We start from the raw sequence: 16,366 nt of genomic DNA, 5'->3' as shown, positions 1-16,366 counted from the left end.
ATAGACAAAAAATTTCTCAAAAAAATGTGGATTTTGGTTCTGACACCATATCCTGCAAAACCTTCGAGTTGGTCCAACTTTAAAAACTATCCCATCCTTTCCTGGTAGCCATTACAAGTCCCTGAATGAGACCTCTAGCTTCTGCGGCAATTAAAACAAAATTTCATATGCTCAACCTGAAATGCTTACACGGCTACACTTGTGCTTGCCAATATAGGATATTTCAAAGCGGGTGGATCAGAAGTATCAACCAAGAAAGAGACGACGTCATCAAAAGAAGACAATAAGGGAGGAAGGGATCTATCTATTAATTTTGTTCAAGACCAAAGAAGGATTAGGTTTAACATTACCAACAACAACTTGATTTCTATGAATCCAAAGAAAATAAAGAGTAGGGAAAAGGCTAGGTATGCTAGTAGTACACCGTAGACTAGCACCCTATGTGTCTATCTCTCTCTTTCTCCTTTTGAGGGGTAAGTGAGTCATTTCAAAAGGGAGAAGAGAGAGAGATAGATACATAAGGTGCTAGCTTATGATATACCGCTAGCATACTCATCCTTCTCCCTAAAGAGTACTAGTAACAACTAACAATAGAGAAAACTTCATGAGACCGCAAAATAGATTATTCAAAGAGGGAATAGAAAATGGGATAAAACCGATCAATGAGCGGGAGAGAAACTCTGTCCTTAAACCCAATGGACCTGGCAGCCCATATGCTTTTAAAAAACTCACAAGAAAAAAACACATGCCAAATTGATTCTCTGTGAACATCCCTAGATTTATGAAAACCCATCATGGACAAACAGGTCAAGCTGGTTTTATTATGTCTGGTTAACTCCAACCGGTTTAACCATCTGATCAGACCCGACCAGACTACTGCCTAATTTACTACAATAGTCACAGTCCAAGACCAACTGAACCCACTGACAGCCAAAGGACAGTTTGGTTGGTGGTGAGTAGGTTAATTGGTAGGTATATCTGTTTTCTTTCCTTGACGGCTTGACATGTGAGGAGTATTGACCAAAAACGAAAATAATAAATTAAACGTTTATCTGTTTGGATGTGCTACATCATCAACATGGCATAGAACACCCCATGTGGCAGATCTAAAACCATTCAAATCAGGGGGACCCATAGAATTTGCCATATATGTTTTTAACTTGCCAACACATCAGTCCAATGGCCGACCTTATATTGCACTACTACTAAACAAATAAGAACACAAGACAACCCTTTTAGTCATTGGAACATCTATAGGTTTATTAATTAAAACTTGTATTCTTTTGATTGTCTTTTTCTTATTCTCGAAAGTTCTTTAAATCAGATCAAGATTGTTTTCAAAATATTTTGAAGAGAGAGAATTGGGCATGTCGTTAGCTTTCGATAAGTTAGCAGGATACATCAATCATAAAGTTGGACACAAGTGGGTAAAATGGTATTTTCTTGAAGGGGAGGAGAGAGGATGACACATACTGGGCACCCTGACCGTGTGCTCAATCTTTTTTCCAATTTGAACGTGTGTTTACTATAAGTGAAAAGGTTGGACACACCGCCCATGTGCCGCACGTTATTGGGTGTTGTTTCTATCTTTTTCTTCCCCCCTTTGAAATGACCCCCTTGCCCCTCTAGTACGATGCTCCGTCTCGTGTCCTCATTAGTGTTGTCCATTAGCTTATCACACATGGGTGGTGTGCTCATCCCTCTCCCTTACTATAATACACATGTGACAAAATTATACGCTCACACTCAAAACAAAGAAATATGATTACAAATTATTTAACGCTTAATAGGTATAAAAAATTCCTAGGTTCTTAGGTTTAAGGAAAATAAAAATATATTGTCTTTGCCACATGGCACAATATTATTGGATTATAATTTTTTTGACTTTGAAAGGGTAAGGTTTGAAGAATTCATGGCCACCATATATGTCTTTAGTGGATTTGAAACAGACCCACTTAACATTGATCTGACAATAAACATTGCATTTTCCTGCACAAGGAGATGCATGGACATGGATAAATGACATCAATCAATCTCAAGCAGCTTGAATCGTACTGGTTTGTTAGGCAAGAAAGTTGAAAAGAAGGGTCATGAAAAGGGTCTCACTCTTGACATCAAGAGTCATATTGTTTATTAAAAGACAAAGAAGAAAATGAGGTCATCACATTATGGATTCAGCTAAAGGTTCATATGAGGGTGACTCATCCAATAATAAATGGAAAAAAAAAAAATTTCATTCCAGAATTTCAGATTGGTAGTAATAATTGAATTCTTAAATTATTTAGTCTTTAATCTGGTGAGTTGTTGGGTAGGTTGCTTTAGGATTTTTTTCTGCTTTAAATTAAATGAATCTTTGCCATTGAGAGTGAGTGTATAAATTGCGAAAGTGATTTGAGTCATTAGTCTTGCAAAGTTGGAGGGATATTGCAGAAGCTTTGTCTCAGAGGTTAGTGTTCTCATGTCTTCATACAACTCAGATCTTATGGGGTTACTAACCATTGATATGTTTCTCTTTCATCTGTTATTCTTTTTTCATTTATAGATTTTACTCAATTCATCTGGGTTCTCTTGATCTCCATCAAAATTTAATTCTGGAATAACTCTCTCTCTCTCTCTCTCTCTCTCTCTCTCTCTCTCTCTCTCTCTGAATCACAGAAACTTTGTAGAGATTATATTACAATTAAAGAGAAGAAAAACAACTACTAGATGTTCAATATTGAGCATTTAATTCATTTTTGGTTAGAAAGTCTTGTAATTGTCTGCATCTGAAATAGCACTAGAAAAAAGTATCAGAGAATAAACCAGATCCTACAATTGCAGCATTCCCTGATGTTCACAACCCTTCAACTTCCCTGCTCAAATAAACTTTTGATTGTTATTTCTTCTTTTTCCTAAAGAGCTGAGAATGATTTCACCATTAATTGATGCTTCTCCAGGAGTGGATCCTAACATTAACTCTTTGCTTTAAACTTTAACAGAACACTACTTAAAGTGTAAGACCCTCTACTGCTTGCTTTCAAGCTAATCTTAGCTTTGAGCTCCATGAGTGTAAAGGAAGCAGAAGACTCGCTCGAATGTCCCATATGTTGGGAGTCCTTCAACCTTGTGGAGAATGTACCTCATGTCCTCTGGTGTGGACACAGTCTCTGCAAGACTTGCTTACTCTCCCTCCAACCAGCTGAGATCAAATTCCCAATTCTATCTATACAGCTACCAGTACTCCTCTCATGTCCATGGTGCCAGCTTTTGTGCTTCAAACTGATTTGGAAAGGCGACCTCCGGTACCCAAGGAAGAACTTCTTTCTCCTCTGGATGGTTGAAAGTGCAATGGGATACCGGACAACAATGAGTTGCCGGCCGTCTTCATCTTCTAAGGATCACAAATTTCTTCCGCCTTTAAGTACAGATTTAGTTTCTCAAGATGGCTGCTTATCACCATCTGTGGAAGACCTCCATGAACATCCTCAAGGTTTCCTTGATACAGCAAGGCAAACAATAAACTACCTTCAAGGACGATGGGGAGTTCATGCATCGCTTCGCAGATCACTTCCATCGTTGGTACAACTAACAGTAAAGTTCCCATTTGTAATCATACTCATGGTGTTACTTAGTTATGTGATTATGGGTAGCATTGTAGTTCTGGTTTTTTATTTACTAATCACATTTATATTTGCTGTGCCATCAGTCTGGCTACTCTGCTTCTTCCATCCTATGTTAGAACGGTTGGCTAGAGATGCAATAGCTTGAGATCCTTCTGCTCTGTAGTTAATCTTATTTGTGGTGAGTAAACTAATGGGTTTCTGTATCTAGTGGAGAGTCACATTTCAAATGGGTCAGCCTTTGGATTACAAACAAAAACTGTGTTTGTGCTTGTGCAGTGATGTGGGGATTTTAATTTTTATCCAATTCATTGTTACAATGGAAATGATAAATGAAAGAAAATAGAAAATGAAGCTTGCCATTTGATCTAGGAAACTGGGTCTTATGTGCAAAATAAAACCTTTTTTTCCAGGTTACATGCTCTTCAAATTTCTATGGAAATAATAAAGTGCTTGAGAAATTTCTTACAGGCAACAACCTAACAACAAAGAGATTGCATAAATACAACCAGAATAATGACCCAAATGTTCCTTATACAGATTCTCATTACAAAAAAACCACCCAGAAAGATCTTCTTATATCCAATTTAATGGCCTCTTATCTACAGTTCCTCACTGGGGCAATTAGAGAGAGAAAGAGAGCGAGAGAGAGCAGCTCAAGTAAAATTTTCAAGTAAAATTTTCATTTGGCATTCATATACTTTCTTATGGTGACAATGATACACTCTTCTTCCTTCCCACACCATGTTCCAATTGTTGAGCGTTCCAATCATGATCGAAGGCCTTGTTGCCCAACTATGATTAAGCTGCTGGGAAAAACTAAAGCTGAATCAACAGTGAAGGGTTCTCAATATTTCACGAATCCAGTGTGTCTAGAAGCCTTCCCCAAAATTAATTCTATATCTCCCTTGAACAGACCAAAATTTTTTGCCACAGCAAAGCCGGCATATAATCCATCAACAGAAGCACTTACAATCCCACCAGCGTAACCTGCACCTTCTCCAATTGGGTACAATCCTTTCAGTGACATGCTTTCGTAGGTGTCAACGTTGCGCGGTATCTTCACAGGAGAGCTGGTCCTTGTCTGAAATCCAGAAGCACATAAAGTCAATGGGAATCCTCAGCAGAAATTAAGAGATCCTTACAAACAAATAGTGATCCTTGGGAATAAGTCTTTTTCAATAGATTGCAAAAGCGTTTTGAAAGATGAACGACACTACTAGTTTGAAAGACGTCAACTTGTCACAAAATAAAGAAAAAGAAAGAAGAAGATGATGACAATGAAGAATGTATCTTTGCTGTAATCACTACCCCACACGTATTTCAATGGCTATCTTTGACTATTCAATTGGCAGCCACCTACTGCAAGGTTATAGCTGAAGTAAATCCACATGGACAATTACCTGTCCAAGTTCTACACTCAGCACTGTTAAATGTATCTTAGACATCGATATCTTATTTCCAATTCAACGATTATAATTTACTGATGGGTATATAAATGGGCTACATAAGCTAGTAGTGGGATAAAGATGGGACCATCCAATCAAATATAACAGCTTAATTTATGAAACATAAAACATAGTATTAACCAACAAATGATATTATTTACCTGCACTTTAAAACATAGTATTAACCAACAAATGATATTATTTACCTCCACTCCATGCAGAAGTGCATCATTGGAGATGAAGCCTGGTAGCTAAATGTTCCCAGAGTTGAGAAAACAAAAGGCCACAAACATTTCATCAGGTGGGGAAAAAAAAACTTGACATGAATAAGCTCAAAAGAGAATATAAAAGGATACCTCTTTGTCGAACATTGAGATTGAATGTTGCAAGGCCTCTGTTATATGAGAAGGGAACAATTCATGAAGATTTGACGCCTTCACTCCTAAACGATAACTTGATGGTGGTACAGATGTTACTGTGGAAAATTTTATAAAAGTCGTAAGTTGAGTATTAGTGATTAAATAAAGGAAAAAGATTTACCAGATTCTACCTGATAATTTGTTTTCAAGAAAATCATTCACAGCCTGCACAGGCACCACAAAATTTCCCCCTCCCATTTCCGCAGCTCTTCGTTCAAATTCTTTCTGATAAGAAGGTATCAAGTTCAAATAAAAAATCAAAAGTAGCTCATGATATCAATGAAGAGATCTATAAGAGGGCTCAAAGCACTCTGTAACTTAGGTAGAACTGTTCGATGGTATATTATAAACGATGTACCATACTATAGTTATAAAGCATGTCAATTGCTCCATGAAAAAGGACAGTGTATCTATTAGAAGTGAATTTTCTAGCATTTGACTCCTTACCACCAAAGAATTTAGTCATACACTCTAAACATAACCCATAAAATCAAGGGAATAATTGGATAATTGGTTTATATGGACCCTGCCCGGCTGAGACCAGAAATTAACAAGATAATATTTCTGTTAAAGTCACCACGTTGGGGGTACATGACTGTCATGACCCATATGTACCATGGGGGTACATATGTGTCATGTACACTTTACACCTCACCTTCTATTTCTCTAACTTTCTATTTCTCTTAGGTTTCTATTTTAGCTAAGTTTCTATTTGTGTTATTTGGTTTAGGAAGGTTTCTCTTCCATGTAAAGTAATCTTTCTCTTGAAATAATACAATTGAGAGGGGGAGAGACAACCAAGGAAGTCTGCGACTTCTCTTTGCAGTCTCTCCCATCGTCTCCTTCTTCTTCTTCTTCTTCTCCTTCTTTATCTCTGGTTTATTTATTGCTTTATTGTTACAATTTCCATTTATTCATCATAAGAGGAGTCCTCCTTGAAGACAGAAAAGATTTGCCTTGAAGTGATCAGTCATTCAACCAGGTCAATTCTGGGCTAGAAAGTCTAAACATGACCAATCAGATGGTGATCTCATCTCCCTGGTAAGTTCTACGCAAGGTTTTAAAACTCAGAAATGGATCAGATTAACTTGGCTGATTCAGCCTGATTCTGGTTGAATTCTGAAGCAACTCTACTAGGGTCAGGTAGCATCAGAGAGATCAATAGCCGCTAATCTATAGTTGCCACCACTGATCTGGCTGATTCAATCCCTAGTTTTGAAACTATGGTGCCACATGTCCTCTATGACCTTCATAGATCATCAACAAATCGTCTCCAAGAGAGAGTTTAACGTTTCCCTCATTAGAGGAGGACAATTGCATCATTCTTGCAAGTGCATTTTTTCCACGTATATCATTAGAGGAAGGTTTTTTGGTGTTCCTCATGGTTTCTTTGGTTATGGATAAGGAAATGAAGAAAAACTTCACAGAATGATGGAAGAGAGATCAAAAGCAGATAATAGAACAAAAGGTACCTGAAATTCAACCCCAGCAAGAGGTCCGTAACATCCCAATGCCTCAAAATCCTTTGATGAGACAGAGACTACTAGAGCAGCATTTGCCCATCTTGATGCACGTCGAGAAAATGACATCCCATTGATACAAAGTTCTGCTGGATTTGTGCTAGTGAGAACAACCTGCAAGCACGTCATTTAGTGAACCCATCTTAGCACGGGACACAAACAATCGTCTTAAGATTTCCTGATTCTTTAGTAATGAAGCCATCCTGAGCGTGGCTCCACAGTCACATCATCCAGATTTGGGAGGACATCATTCATCAATGACTGATGTATAGAACTGGATAATGTTATTGGAAGGGCACTTCTACAAAGTAGCTAATAAGATTGATCTAACCATCCCAAGAATATACTCCAAGGAATTTTCTAATGATGGTTGCAGATGTTTAGCCAATATTCCACAAATAAGGGATTACGAAAATTTTTAAGATCGTACTGCCATTGCAATTTTGGTTTGGGGCCACTTCAAGGAATTCCCCATTGACTTTATGATTCATGACTATAAGACCATGCATCATTTGTTGTGTCAATAGCAACATCAAGATAGCAAACTGATGACTGACATCTTGCTCTAAAAGATTGTGCAGGAAAGTGTTTTAGATAGGAAAATTATCAAATAGATAAGTTACCTGCCCACCTGGGCACATGCAAAAGGAATAACAACTACGACTTGTCTCATCTGAACTGGTGACCGTACGGATATCCCCTTCATCAACATAGTTGACTACCTTGTAATCTGCAACTGGTACCTTTCCTCTTCCTTTTTGAACTTCAGTGGCAAATGCAGAGTACTACAAAACTCACGGAAAATGAGTGCGTTCAGTAGTTTCTTAACCAGAATAGCAATGAAAAGTAACACATTCAGTCATATGACTAAACCCTCTTTTGTGACAACAATCTATCCAGTGGTTCTTTTATGTTTTTTTGACCACAGTATGTCAGTTCAGTCATAAGACTACAACCCTCTTTATGCCAGTCTAATTTAAAAGATTTAAACCATGAACATACTCATCAATGAGATACTTTTCCACGGGACATGTTGCAATAGAAGAAAATGAGTTTTCAGGAAAAACTAAAAGGACTTCTAGGCTCATCAGTGGATTAAGTAATTTTTCAAGTACAAGATTTGTGGCTGAAGACTGTTTTCTCATTTAATAACAGAATTTGAACCTATTAATGAGGTAAATCAAACTTCTCTGATAGAAATGAATATAGAACTAACCAGCATTCTGTTTATAAGTTCTTGAGGATGCTCAATTCTCAATCCAACCTGTTTAGCCATGCAAAAGCATAAGAAAAGTACAATAGCACTTGATAAAGTGTGAAATAAAATAGCCAATTTTAAAGTACATTCAACACTAGACTAACACAAAATGATCAGAAATCTGGCAGAGTGTAATATGGCCTTTTATCAATCCAGGATAGAAACAATTTTTCTTCCCAAAAGATCCCTGCCATATACTTCAAGACAATAATATGACAAAGCCACATGATTCAGTTCATTCTTCAAGAGAATTACTACTTTTAGAGCAGCATATCACTGGAGTAGAAAGGTGGTCTCAAATAATCAGATTTTTTTATCGTATCTTCTCAGTTTTTTCTACTTTAAAGTTTAAGAAAACAGAGATTTGAAATATAGTATATATTTTCAAATTCTAACAGCAACAAGGGAAAACAAGAAGGGAAAATAGGAAAAGAAACAAAAAACCATCCTTTTTCTAAAGTATCTGGAGATTGAATGTAAGCCTGAATACACAATACCAAACATACTCAAGATTGAATGAAAGCCTGAATACACAATACAAAACATGCTCACACACAAATAATTTCATTAAATCTTTAGGAACTTACAGAAAAATCTTTTGGGACCAAGTTAACATGGTGAGAAAGAAGCATCTCATATATATCACGAGCAGAGTGCCCAACGGCGAGAACAACTGCATCACATCCCAAGTTCTGGCTACTGGAAAGCAATTCATCTCTTGTATCTGAAACTCTTACTCCTACAACCTGTCCATTCTCTACTAGCAGATCGTCTACCCTCGTCCCAAACTTGATAGTGACCTAGATAAATGAAATCAAGAAACGGGATTACAATAACTAGAGTGATCAGACTGCACAACTTGGACATTCATGGGAATGAAGGTGAAACAGATAGGCATGTCATCATTAAAAATCTTTGCACAGGTGACCATAATAGGCAAATTGAATTTTAGACTCTCCTCCTTTGGTCTTAATATTAATTTTTTGCCCTGTACATCTACTAGATATGTATTTTAAGTGGTACCATATTGCTTTATTTGTATGTAAGAAACAATGTTTCAAGTAGGGGGGGATTTCACTCCTGGAAAACTGAAATATTTTGCCAATTTCAACCCTTGGAAAAACCAAAACATTTGGCCAAATTTCATCATTTTTTTCTTCAAACCTTGGGTCAAGTAAAATGAATAAAACAATCAGTTACCAAATGTAAGCTTAGATAGATATCTAACTCATGTTTATGATTATCTGTTCTTTCATTATCATATTCAACAAGAAGGTACTGGAAACTTTCAGAAAAGCTTTAATGTTCACGTTACTGGGGCTATGCGTAAGCAAGACAATTGCCTAGGGTAACTAGACTTCTAAACAACTGTAAACCTAAAAGCATGCATTTGTTTCTAATTAGAGATGCAAAAATATGCCACTCACACCCAAGTCCAGTAGATGTTGTCGGAAGTTGCGCAGTAATGGGATTAATCTATCTGTTCCCAGATGAGGTTTTCCATCAACCAGGATGTTTGGTGGTGCTCCAAATTGAACCAATGTTTTCATAACCTGACAGGAAAGAAGTGAACTCCACTCATTTAATGATGAGAAACCAACAAATGAATAAAGATAGAATATGTACAGCTGAAAGGAGCTTTGCACCAAAAGGGAGGAAAATAAATGATAAAGGATAATAGAAGCTCACAAACTTGTACAGCTAAATTGATTAGAATAATAATATACATGCTACGCCTAGAAGCAGGAGAATCATTGCTCTAAGCATTTACAGGAATATAATATGCAACTGATCTTCAAGGTCAGTTCATGTATCCACAGGCCAGCACAGCCACCTTGCCAAAGGTTTGAGAGGAAGTATTTCAACACGAACTATCTAGTTCCCCTCATCAGCATGGAAGAAAATACGAAAAGACCAGGATGGAATCCAGATACTTACAGCCAAAACACTGTCGCTGTTCCTTCCAATTCTAGTTACTAGTTTTCCATCGCTCCAAGTGCCTGCACCACCCTGCCATGCATAAGTCCTTAATGAATGACTCCATAAGGGGAAAAAACTTAGAGGACTAAAGTAAACTACAAACCTGAAAAGAAAAAACAAAAAAAGAGGTTTGAAGATAGAAAAAATGCAGCAGATACATCTTGAAAAATGGCACGGTTTTGGTATGTGACAAGCAAGTCAATAAAGTAGTGACTTCCAATATCCATGCCTGGTTTGTTTGGATGTATAAAAATGGACCAGGAAAAAAATTACCCAAAAGACAGCTTAATTTATGGATGAGAATGTGAATTTTCATGGATTAGAATGCCTATCCGTTCAGAACATAATAAATGGAGGATTCAAGTATCTTAAACATAAAAACAAATAAGGCCTGATTATCTGCTTGATTTCCTCCTCCCTCCAGTTGTCTTGTGTGAGGAGTACAAACTCTATCCTTATCACTCCCCCTCAAGCGAAGGTAGGAATGATTATGAACACCAGGCTTGGATCCGGAGAGATAGAAATGAAGCACAAGCATGACCTTTGGTAAAAATATCGGCAAGTTAAAGCGGAGCAGAAACGAATTGAGTAATAAGGGGCCCGCTTGATAAGCTTACCAGGTGTTTCTGTTCTGGAACTGTGCTGGGAAACACCAAAACAGCTTTTTCTTTCCCAGCACAGTTTTTTCATTTTCTTTGCTGAGAAACCGTTTTTTACCCGCTTGGTAAACCTGTTCTGGAAATTTGTTCCCAAGAGACTCCCTCTGCAATTTCTTATCCTCTTGCCTGCTTCTCCCAACCCCAAAATAAGCCCCAAAATGGCATTGGCTCGCCCCATTTCTCTCCCAAAACACACACCCACCACCCTCCTACACTCCAACTTCCTCCCTCCTCCACCTTCGTCTCTCAAACCCTTCAACAACAACAACAGAAACCAGAGCCCAACTCCTTCTTGCACCAACCTTTTTTATTTTTTGCACGCCTCTTGCTGATCAGAGCATCTGCAAGTGCTCTGTTCAAGACACGGGAAAACTCGGAATGATTGGAAGAAGTATCCGAAACTCTTCTTCAGGCTTTTCACCTTGCAAAGCGCGCCGCTCTTCCGCGAAAATCACTGAAAAGTGACAAAAACAAGAATCTCCGTCGGAATATTGAAATTTGAAGCTGCCAAAGCTGCTTCAAAAACGCCTTCTTGTCCGTAGATCTGAACCGAGCTTTTCGAATCCCGTTGCATTGACTGGAAAAAGAGAATCTCTCGAGAAGAAGCAAATCGAAGCACCTGAACCTCTCCAGAAGAAGCAAATCGAAGCAAATGTTCCGTTTCTTTGGAGCTAGATGGACCTTCATCGCTTCGATTGCTTTCAGTGGATTTACAGAAAAAGCAAAGAGAAATCCTAGTAAGAACAATATCAAGGATGCCCTGATCGAATTATTACACGAAAAACTATGAACCATCAATAATGGTGAAAATCATAAACAAATAATCCTCTCCAATAGAACCCAAAGAACAGCTCACAGAAAACAAGGAGAAATTTTCTACAATTTCTCTTCAATTCCGACTTAATTCCCAAACAAAATATACATACAACAAATTCCCCTTTATTGGTGAAAACCAAAGCTAAAACCTAGTAAACAAATTGAAGGAATCTATCTCTTGGAGAGACTAAAAACTATTCCAGAGACGGGAAACCCTAAACCTAACTCTAGAAAGAAGCAGAAGAAGAAAGATATTCTTCTCTTCGGTTTGTGAAGAAGGCTTGGAAGGAAGTTCACAGTTCTTGGTTTTGGGGGTCGTTTTATACACGAAACAAAGATAGAATCTCTGTTTCTTGAGCTCCTTCTCACCCGCCATGATCGAGAGATAGAGATAGAGATTTTAGTTTCAGAAGAGTAAACAAAGAAGGGAGAAAGCAAGAAGGAGAGGACTTCAGATTTGAGAGAAAAGCAAACCCTGCCTGTGACAACCTGCAACCCTCTCCAAGACTCTGCCTGCGACAGCCAAGAGAGCGAGTGAGCGAGTGAGCGAGAGTGCTTAGGTATAGATTTTATCAGGAACAAGTTTGTAAATTTGTGCTGAGAAACGACAGAACATGTTAGACATGTTCTGTCAAAAGTCTTCCACAGCTCATAAATTTTGATTTATTCACCCAAAAACAATTTCTACGGAGCACTGTTTATCAAGCACTTTTTAGGTGTTTTTCCGTTTCTCAGAATGGAAAAACACCAGAAACTGTTTCTGGTAAGGTTATCAAGCAGGCACAAGAATGCCAGCAGCCACCTTCTCAGGAAAAAATGGTAACCAAGTTCAACATTGTTTCTAGTCTAGCATGTCCAGAGTATATGCCACACGGCAGATTGGATAGAACTGAAATTTTGTGAATAAGTACACCCCAAGGTCCACTGCTAACATGTCAAGTTTCAGCCAAAAATGGAGGTGGCCAAGTGGAAAAATAAAGCTCTGAAAATCCAGTGAAAAAAAATGGAACTTTTCTAACAAGAAAGGGATGGCTGAAAATACAATGGAACATGCAATTACATGGGAGGATACATGACTGAATCAGAGTCTGAAATTTAAAATTTTGCTAATCTATTCATTTCCTAGGTATATATACGGTTGAAATTGCCACATCACCCTTCCATGTTGGAAAAACTTGGTGCCGGTCTAGAGAGATATCCTCTAGATCTGCCAGCCTAGAAAAAACATTCTATCAAAATTTTCAAGCACTTCTCTTAGCTGAGGAGAGACCTTCTTGAAGCTATTTTCTTGGCTTCTTTTTTCATATTTAAATCTGAAATCTCTAGTGATGTGAAGATCACATCCAACGAATGGAGTGAAGAGCTACAGAAACTTCCATTTCCCTTCGTGAACCTGATCAGTCCACTTGGATGATCTGGTTGTTTCTCCTCATAGCCTTTAGTATCTCTACTGCTTTCCCTTTTCTCAAGTAATTAGTCTATTCTACCAACATCCTTTACCCATATAACAGTCCTGTTTGATAGCCCCATTTCTGGTGATACTCAGGCCATCGACAAAGCCCTAATCAAATCTATTTGTTACTCCATCTATCAATCCAATTAACCTATGCCAAATCCTAATCTTTACAATTACTTTTATTATCTAACCAAAATATGAAACCTAACTTGACAAAGTAGATTGTCAAAGCCTCAAGGACCAAGGTCTTTAAAATCATAGAAATGCCATGTTGATGAATTGTTTCCTTCATCAATCCACTAGTACAGACAGATAAAATTCAGTGGCTATCTGCAAAAGTCAGAGTAAAAGCACTGTGCATATTAAATAAATGTCTGGAAGAAAAAAAGAAGCCATATTCTGAGCCTAGTTTAGGTCCCACTTCTTGGGTCGCACTAATCTCTTTCCCCATCTCTAGGTCCCCAAAGCAAGGTCAGACTTGTTTATTTGTCTTTTTCAACACTGTTTCAGTGACAACCACAAGAGGAAGTTTTGAACTCACTCAAGCCAGTTATCCTTCCCTCCCTCCCCCCTCCCCCCAACCTTCTACCCTTATCAGACAGCAGAAACAAGGACCCTGCTCTATTACAGTTCCAAACTTAAACAGTTAATTGAAACAAGAATTTGGTTGGAGAGAAAAAATAAACTGAATTTACTATAGAATAACAAGGGAGAGCAACGTAATAGAGAACATAGGAGGAAAAAAAATGCGATAGTACCTAGAGGTTAAGATACTGAAACGAACTTTACTAAGTGAATCAGAATATGACCTCCCCAAAGCAAAAGTTGCTTTCCAACTGTAAAATCCGACGAACTATCAAAGCACCAATATCACGCCCTCTCTGTTCCACAGCTTGACCTCTCTCTATCAGTGTGACCTGAGCACCAAGTTCCACAAGCACTAGAGATGCAAACAATCCTGATGGCCCGCTACCCACAACTACAATTTTTGGTTTTTCCGTAGTTCCAAATCTACATGAACCCTCAGAGAAGATGCTGTGATCACTTTCTAATCCCTTTCCTTCATCAGTCCTCTGGAAATCACGTATTATACTGATCAAATCACCAGTAACTCTCTCATGAGGCATATGCTCTACAAGCCCAACTTCAGGTTCCAACTGAGAAACAAAGTCCCACATGCGAGGCTCCAAATCCAAAAGTTTCTTGACATCCATGTGCACAGTATATACAAATTTGGGCTCCTTCAATAACTGCAAAGAATAAGGAGAACAATTCAAGCAGATACACATTATGGATAAAGTATGCAACCCAAACATAAACAAAAATATATCCAATATTCGGCCCCACACAATGTACACCATTCTTTTGGTGAAAGCATGAGAACTTCAGAGTTACAGGTCAGTTGATCAAGGGAAATTTAACCATTGAATATGAAATGCATCCATATGAGCTTGAAATTTGTCTTAAATGATTAAGTTCAGTCATACATCACATGCTAACTATAAGTCCTTAACTTTTGATCATAATCCATTCAAGAAATGAAAATAACTACATTAATAAATACCTTGAAATACTTTTATCATGCCCTACAACACCTACTTCTAGGTTTTCTCAAGACCTTAATCTTTTCGGCCTTGAAACATTGTTACAAGATTATTTCTGGTACTAAATTAATCACATTTTGGTCACCTTTGGAATAATGGCAGAGAGTCTTTACCAAAAAAAAAAAAAAGGAATAATGGCAGAGAGCTCTTAAATAGCTCTAATTTATATCCCTCAAGGTTTAATCCCTTTTTTTCCCTTTAGTATGTTATTGGATCTTAAGAAAGCTTGCTTTCAATCAGGGAGATGAGGGTTGCTGGATGGATTTCTAGTTCTTACAAGAATTTGGAGGCTTTACGAGCAAACTGTACAAGGGGTTTTCTTTGGTTACCAATAAACCTTGGGCTTCAACTAACAACTATAGTCAAGGTTTATAAATTTGAACTTTCTACCATTTTGTTGGCTGTCCCTACTCTAGAGTGCTTAATGACCAACCAATCCAACATGACCAACTTTCATGATCCTTCTACCAACAAAGAACAGTGCCACACAATAAAATAACAATATTTAGTGAAGCACAAACAAAAGGTTAAACTAGTTATCTGGACAAACAATGTTAAGACTTGAAGAACTGGAACAATATAGTGTGAAATGTCTTGCATTATTGCAAACGATTTTTTTATATCAAAAAATTATTCTGAAGTTAATTAAGGTCACACTTAACTTCTCTACAAATGACAGTCAAAATCAGGAAACAAAAGGGTAACATGAATTTCTTGATGAACTAACCTTCCTTGCATCAAAAGATTTGCGAATGACAGTGAAAGCTTCAGGCGGCAACATGGAAGCAACCTAGCACAACAAACATCAAAAATCAACTGAGTATACAAATGATAACTTGAACCAGTAACCTCCAAAATGACAACATTTCAGAAAGAGCTTGAAGGGCACAGATAAAGCTACTGGGTTTGAACCAGTAACAATTAATCAACTTATTCACCCCAAAAAAATAATTAATCAACTTCAACCAAACCGGAGAGCAAGCAGAGCAACTTCACAGGTCGCTCGACCTTGATTGGTCCGAAAAATACGAAAGTAGACATAAATTAAGTTCAGAGGAGAAAGCTACCGGAAATTCAAGAACTTTAGCAATCTCCTCAAGCAGAGCATCTGATATCCCGAGATAATCTTTTCCCGGGTCCTTGTGAACCGGAACACCAAGCTTAGATAACCTCCAGAAACCCTCATCCTTGCTCTTGACATCAGTTAAGGTTTTGTTCTTCAGCTTAAGCTTCTTCTTCTCCGAGGGGTACCTTAGCTTCCCCTTCCTCTCTGACCTCTTGGCACATTGAATTCTCAAGATTTTGAACGGAAAAATAGAGGGTTTGAGCTCAGGATATCTGAAGCGAAAGGAAGAATTTGAAGGATAAAGATACATTGGCAGGGCCTTGGCTGCCATGGCCATTGGAGGAGTTGCAGAGCTTAGGATAAGCTTTTGAGTTTCGAGAGGAACCTTCTTACCTGAGTTGTGAAACCCTTCATGAAGGGATTGCGTAAAAAGGCTTGGATTCTCGTAGCCCTCCCCCCTTGGAGGGAAGACTATGCTTGGGCCGCCCAGAGTTCAATAGTAAATTGAAATGGACTGGGCTAGGAAAACTCTGATTAGGGC

At 38.0% G+C, this 16,366-nt stretch overlaps 2 protein-coding genes across 6 annotated transcripts; one reads left to right on the top strand and one right to left on the bottom strand.

The window, feature by feature from the left end:
* Positions 1 to 2,942: 2,942 nt before the first annotated feature.
* LOC122646473 lies at positions 2,943 to 3,816 on the top strand. The gene has a single exon (XM_043840035.1). It carries the CDS (start codon positions 3,043 to 3,045, stop codon positions 3,745 to 3,747), a length of 705 nt encoding a protein of 234 aa, XP_043695970.1. The 5' UTR covers positions 2,943 to 3,042; the 3' UTR covers positions 3,748 to 3,816.
* Positions 3,817 to 4,274: 458 nt separating this feature from the next.
* LOC122646283 (uncharacterized protein Cbei_0202) lies at positions 4,275 to 16,218 on the bottom strand. Of its 5 annotated transcripts, none has more exons than XM_043839812.1 (13): positions 15,827 to 16,218; positions 15,487 to 15,549; positions 13,965 to 14,405; positions 10,183 to 10,254; positions 9,672 to 9,797; positions 8,832 to 9,044; positions 8,203 to 8,250; positions 7,610 to 7,771; positions 6,939 to 7,100; positions 5,598 to 5,691; positions 5,404 to 5,522; positions 5,254 to 5,298; positions 4,275 to 4,683 (listed from the first exon to the last, which is right to left on the bottom strand). In XM_043839812.1, the coding sequence occupies exons 1-13, from the start codon at positions 16,160 to 16,162 to the stop codon at positions 4,447 to 4,449; spliced, it is 2,118 nt and encodes a 705-aa protein (XP_043695747.1). In that variant the 5' UTR covers positions 16,163 to 16,218; the 3' UTR covers positions 4,275 to 4,446. The 5 variants fall into 5 exon arrangements, with proteins under 5 accessions (XP_043695747.1, XP_043695748.1, XP_043695751.1 ...); XM_043839813.1 differs by having other exon boundaries at positions 9,678 to 9,797; XM_043839816.1 differs by having other exon boundaries at positions 10,183 to 10,244; positions 14,201 to 14,405.
* Positions 16,219 to 16,366: the final 148 nt, after the last annotated feature.

The sequence above is a fragment of the Telopea speciosissima genome, chromosome 11 (assembly GCF_018873765.1).
Source record: "Telopea speciosissima isolate NSW1024214 ecotype Mountain lineage chromosome 11, Tspe_v1, whole genome shotgun sequence".
NCBI lineage: Eukaryota > Viridiplantae > Streptophyta > Magnoliopsida > Proteales > Proteaceae > Telopea > Telopea speciosissima.
This window is presented reverse-complemented; position numbering and strand designations above follow the sequence as displayed.

Bases quoted from the DNA above. Each gene is read 5' to 3' on its own strand.
- LOC122646283 (XM_043839812.1), bottom strand. From the start codon at position 16,162: ATGGCCATGGCAGCCAAGGCCCTGCCAATGTATCTTTATCCTTCAAAT. The intron at 7,772-8,202 runs GTTAGTTCTATA...TGAGTTTTGTAG, and splicing joins AACTTATAAACAGAATGCTG to TACTCTGCATTTGCCACTGA. The intron at 7,101-7,609 runs GTAACTTATCTA...ACGTGCTTGCAG, and splicing joins GCATGTGCCCAGGTGGGCAG to GTTGTTCTCACTAGCACAAA.
- LOC122646473 (XM_043840035.1), top strand. From the start codon at position 3,043: ATGAGTGTAAAGGAAGCAGAAGACTCGCTCGAATGTCCCATATGTTGG.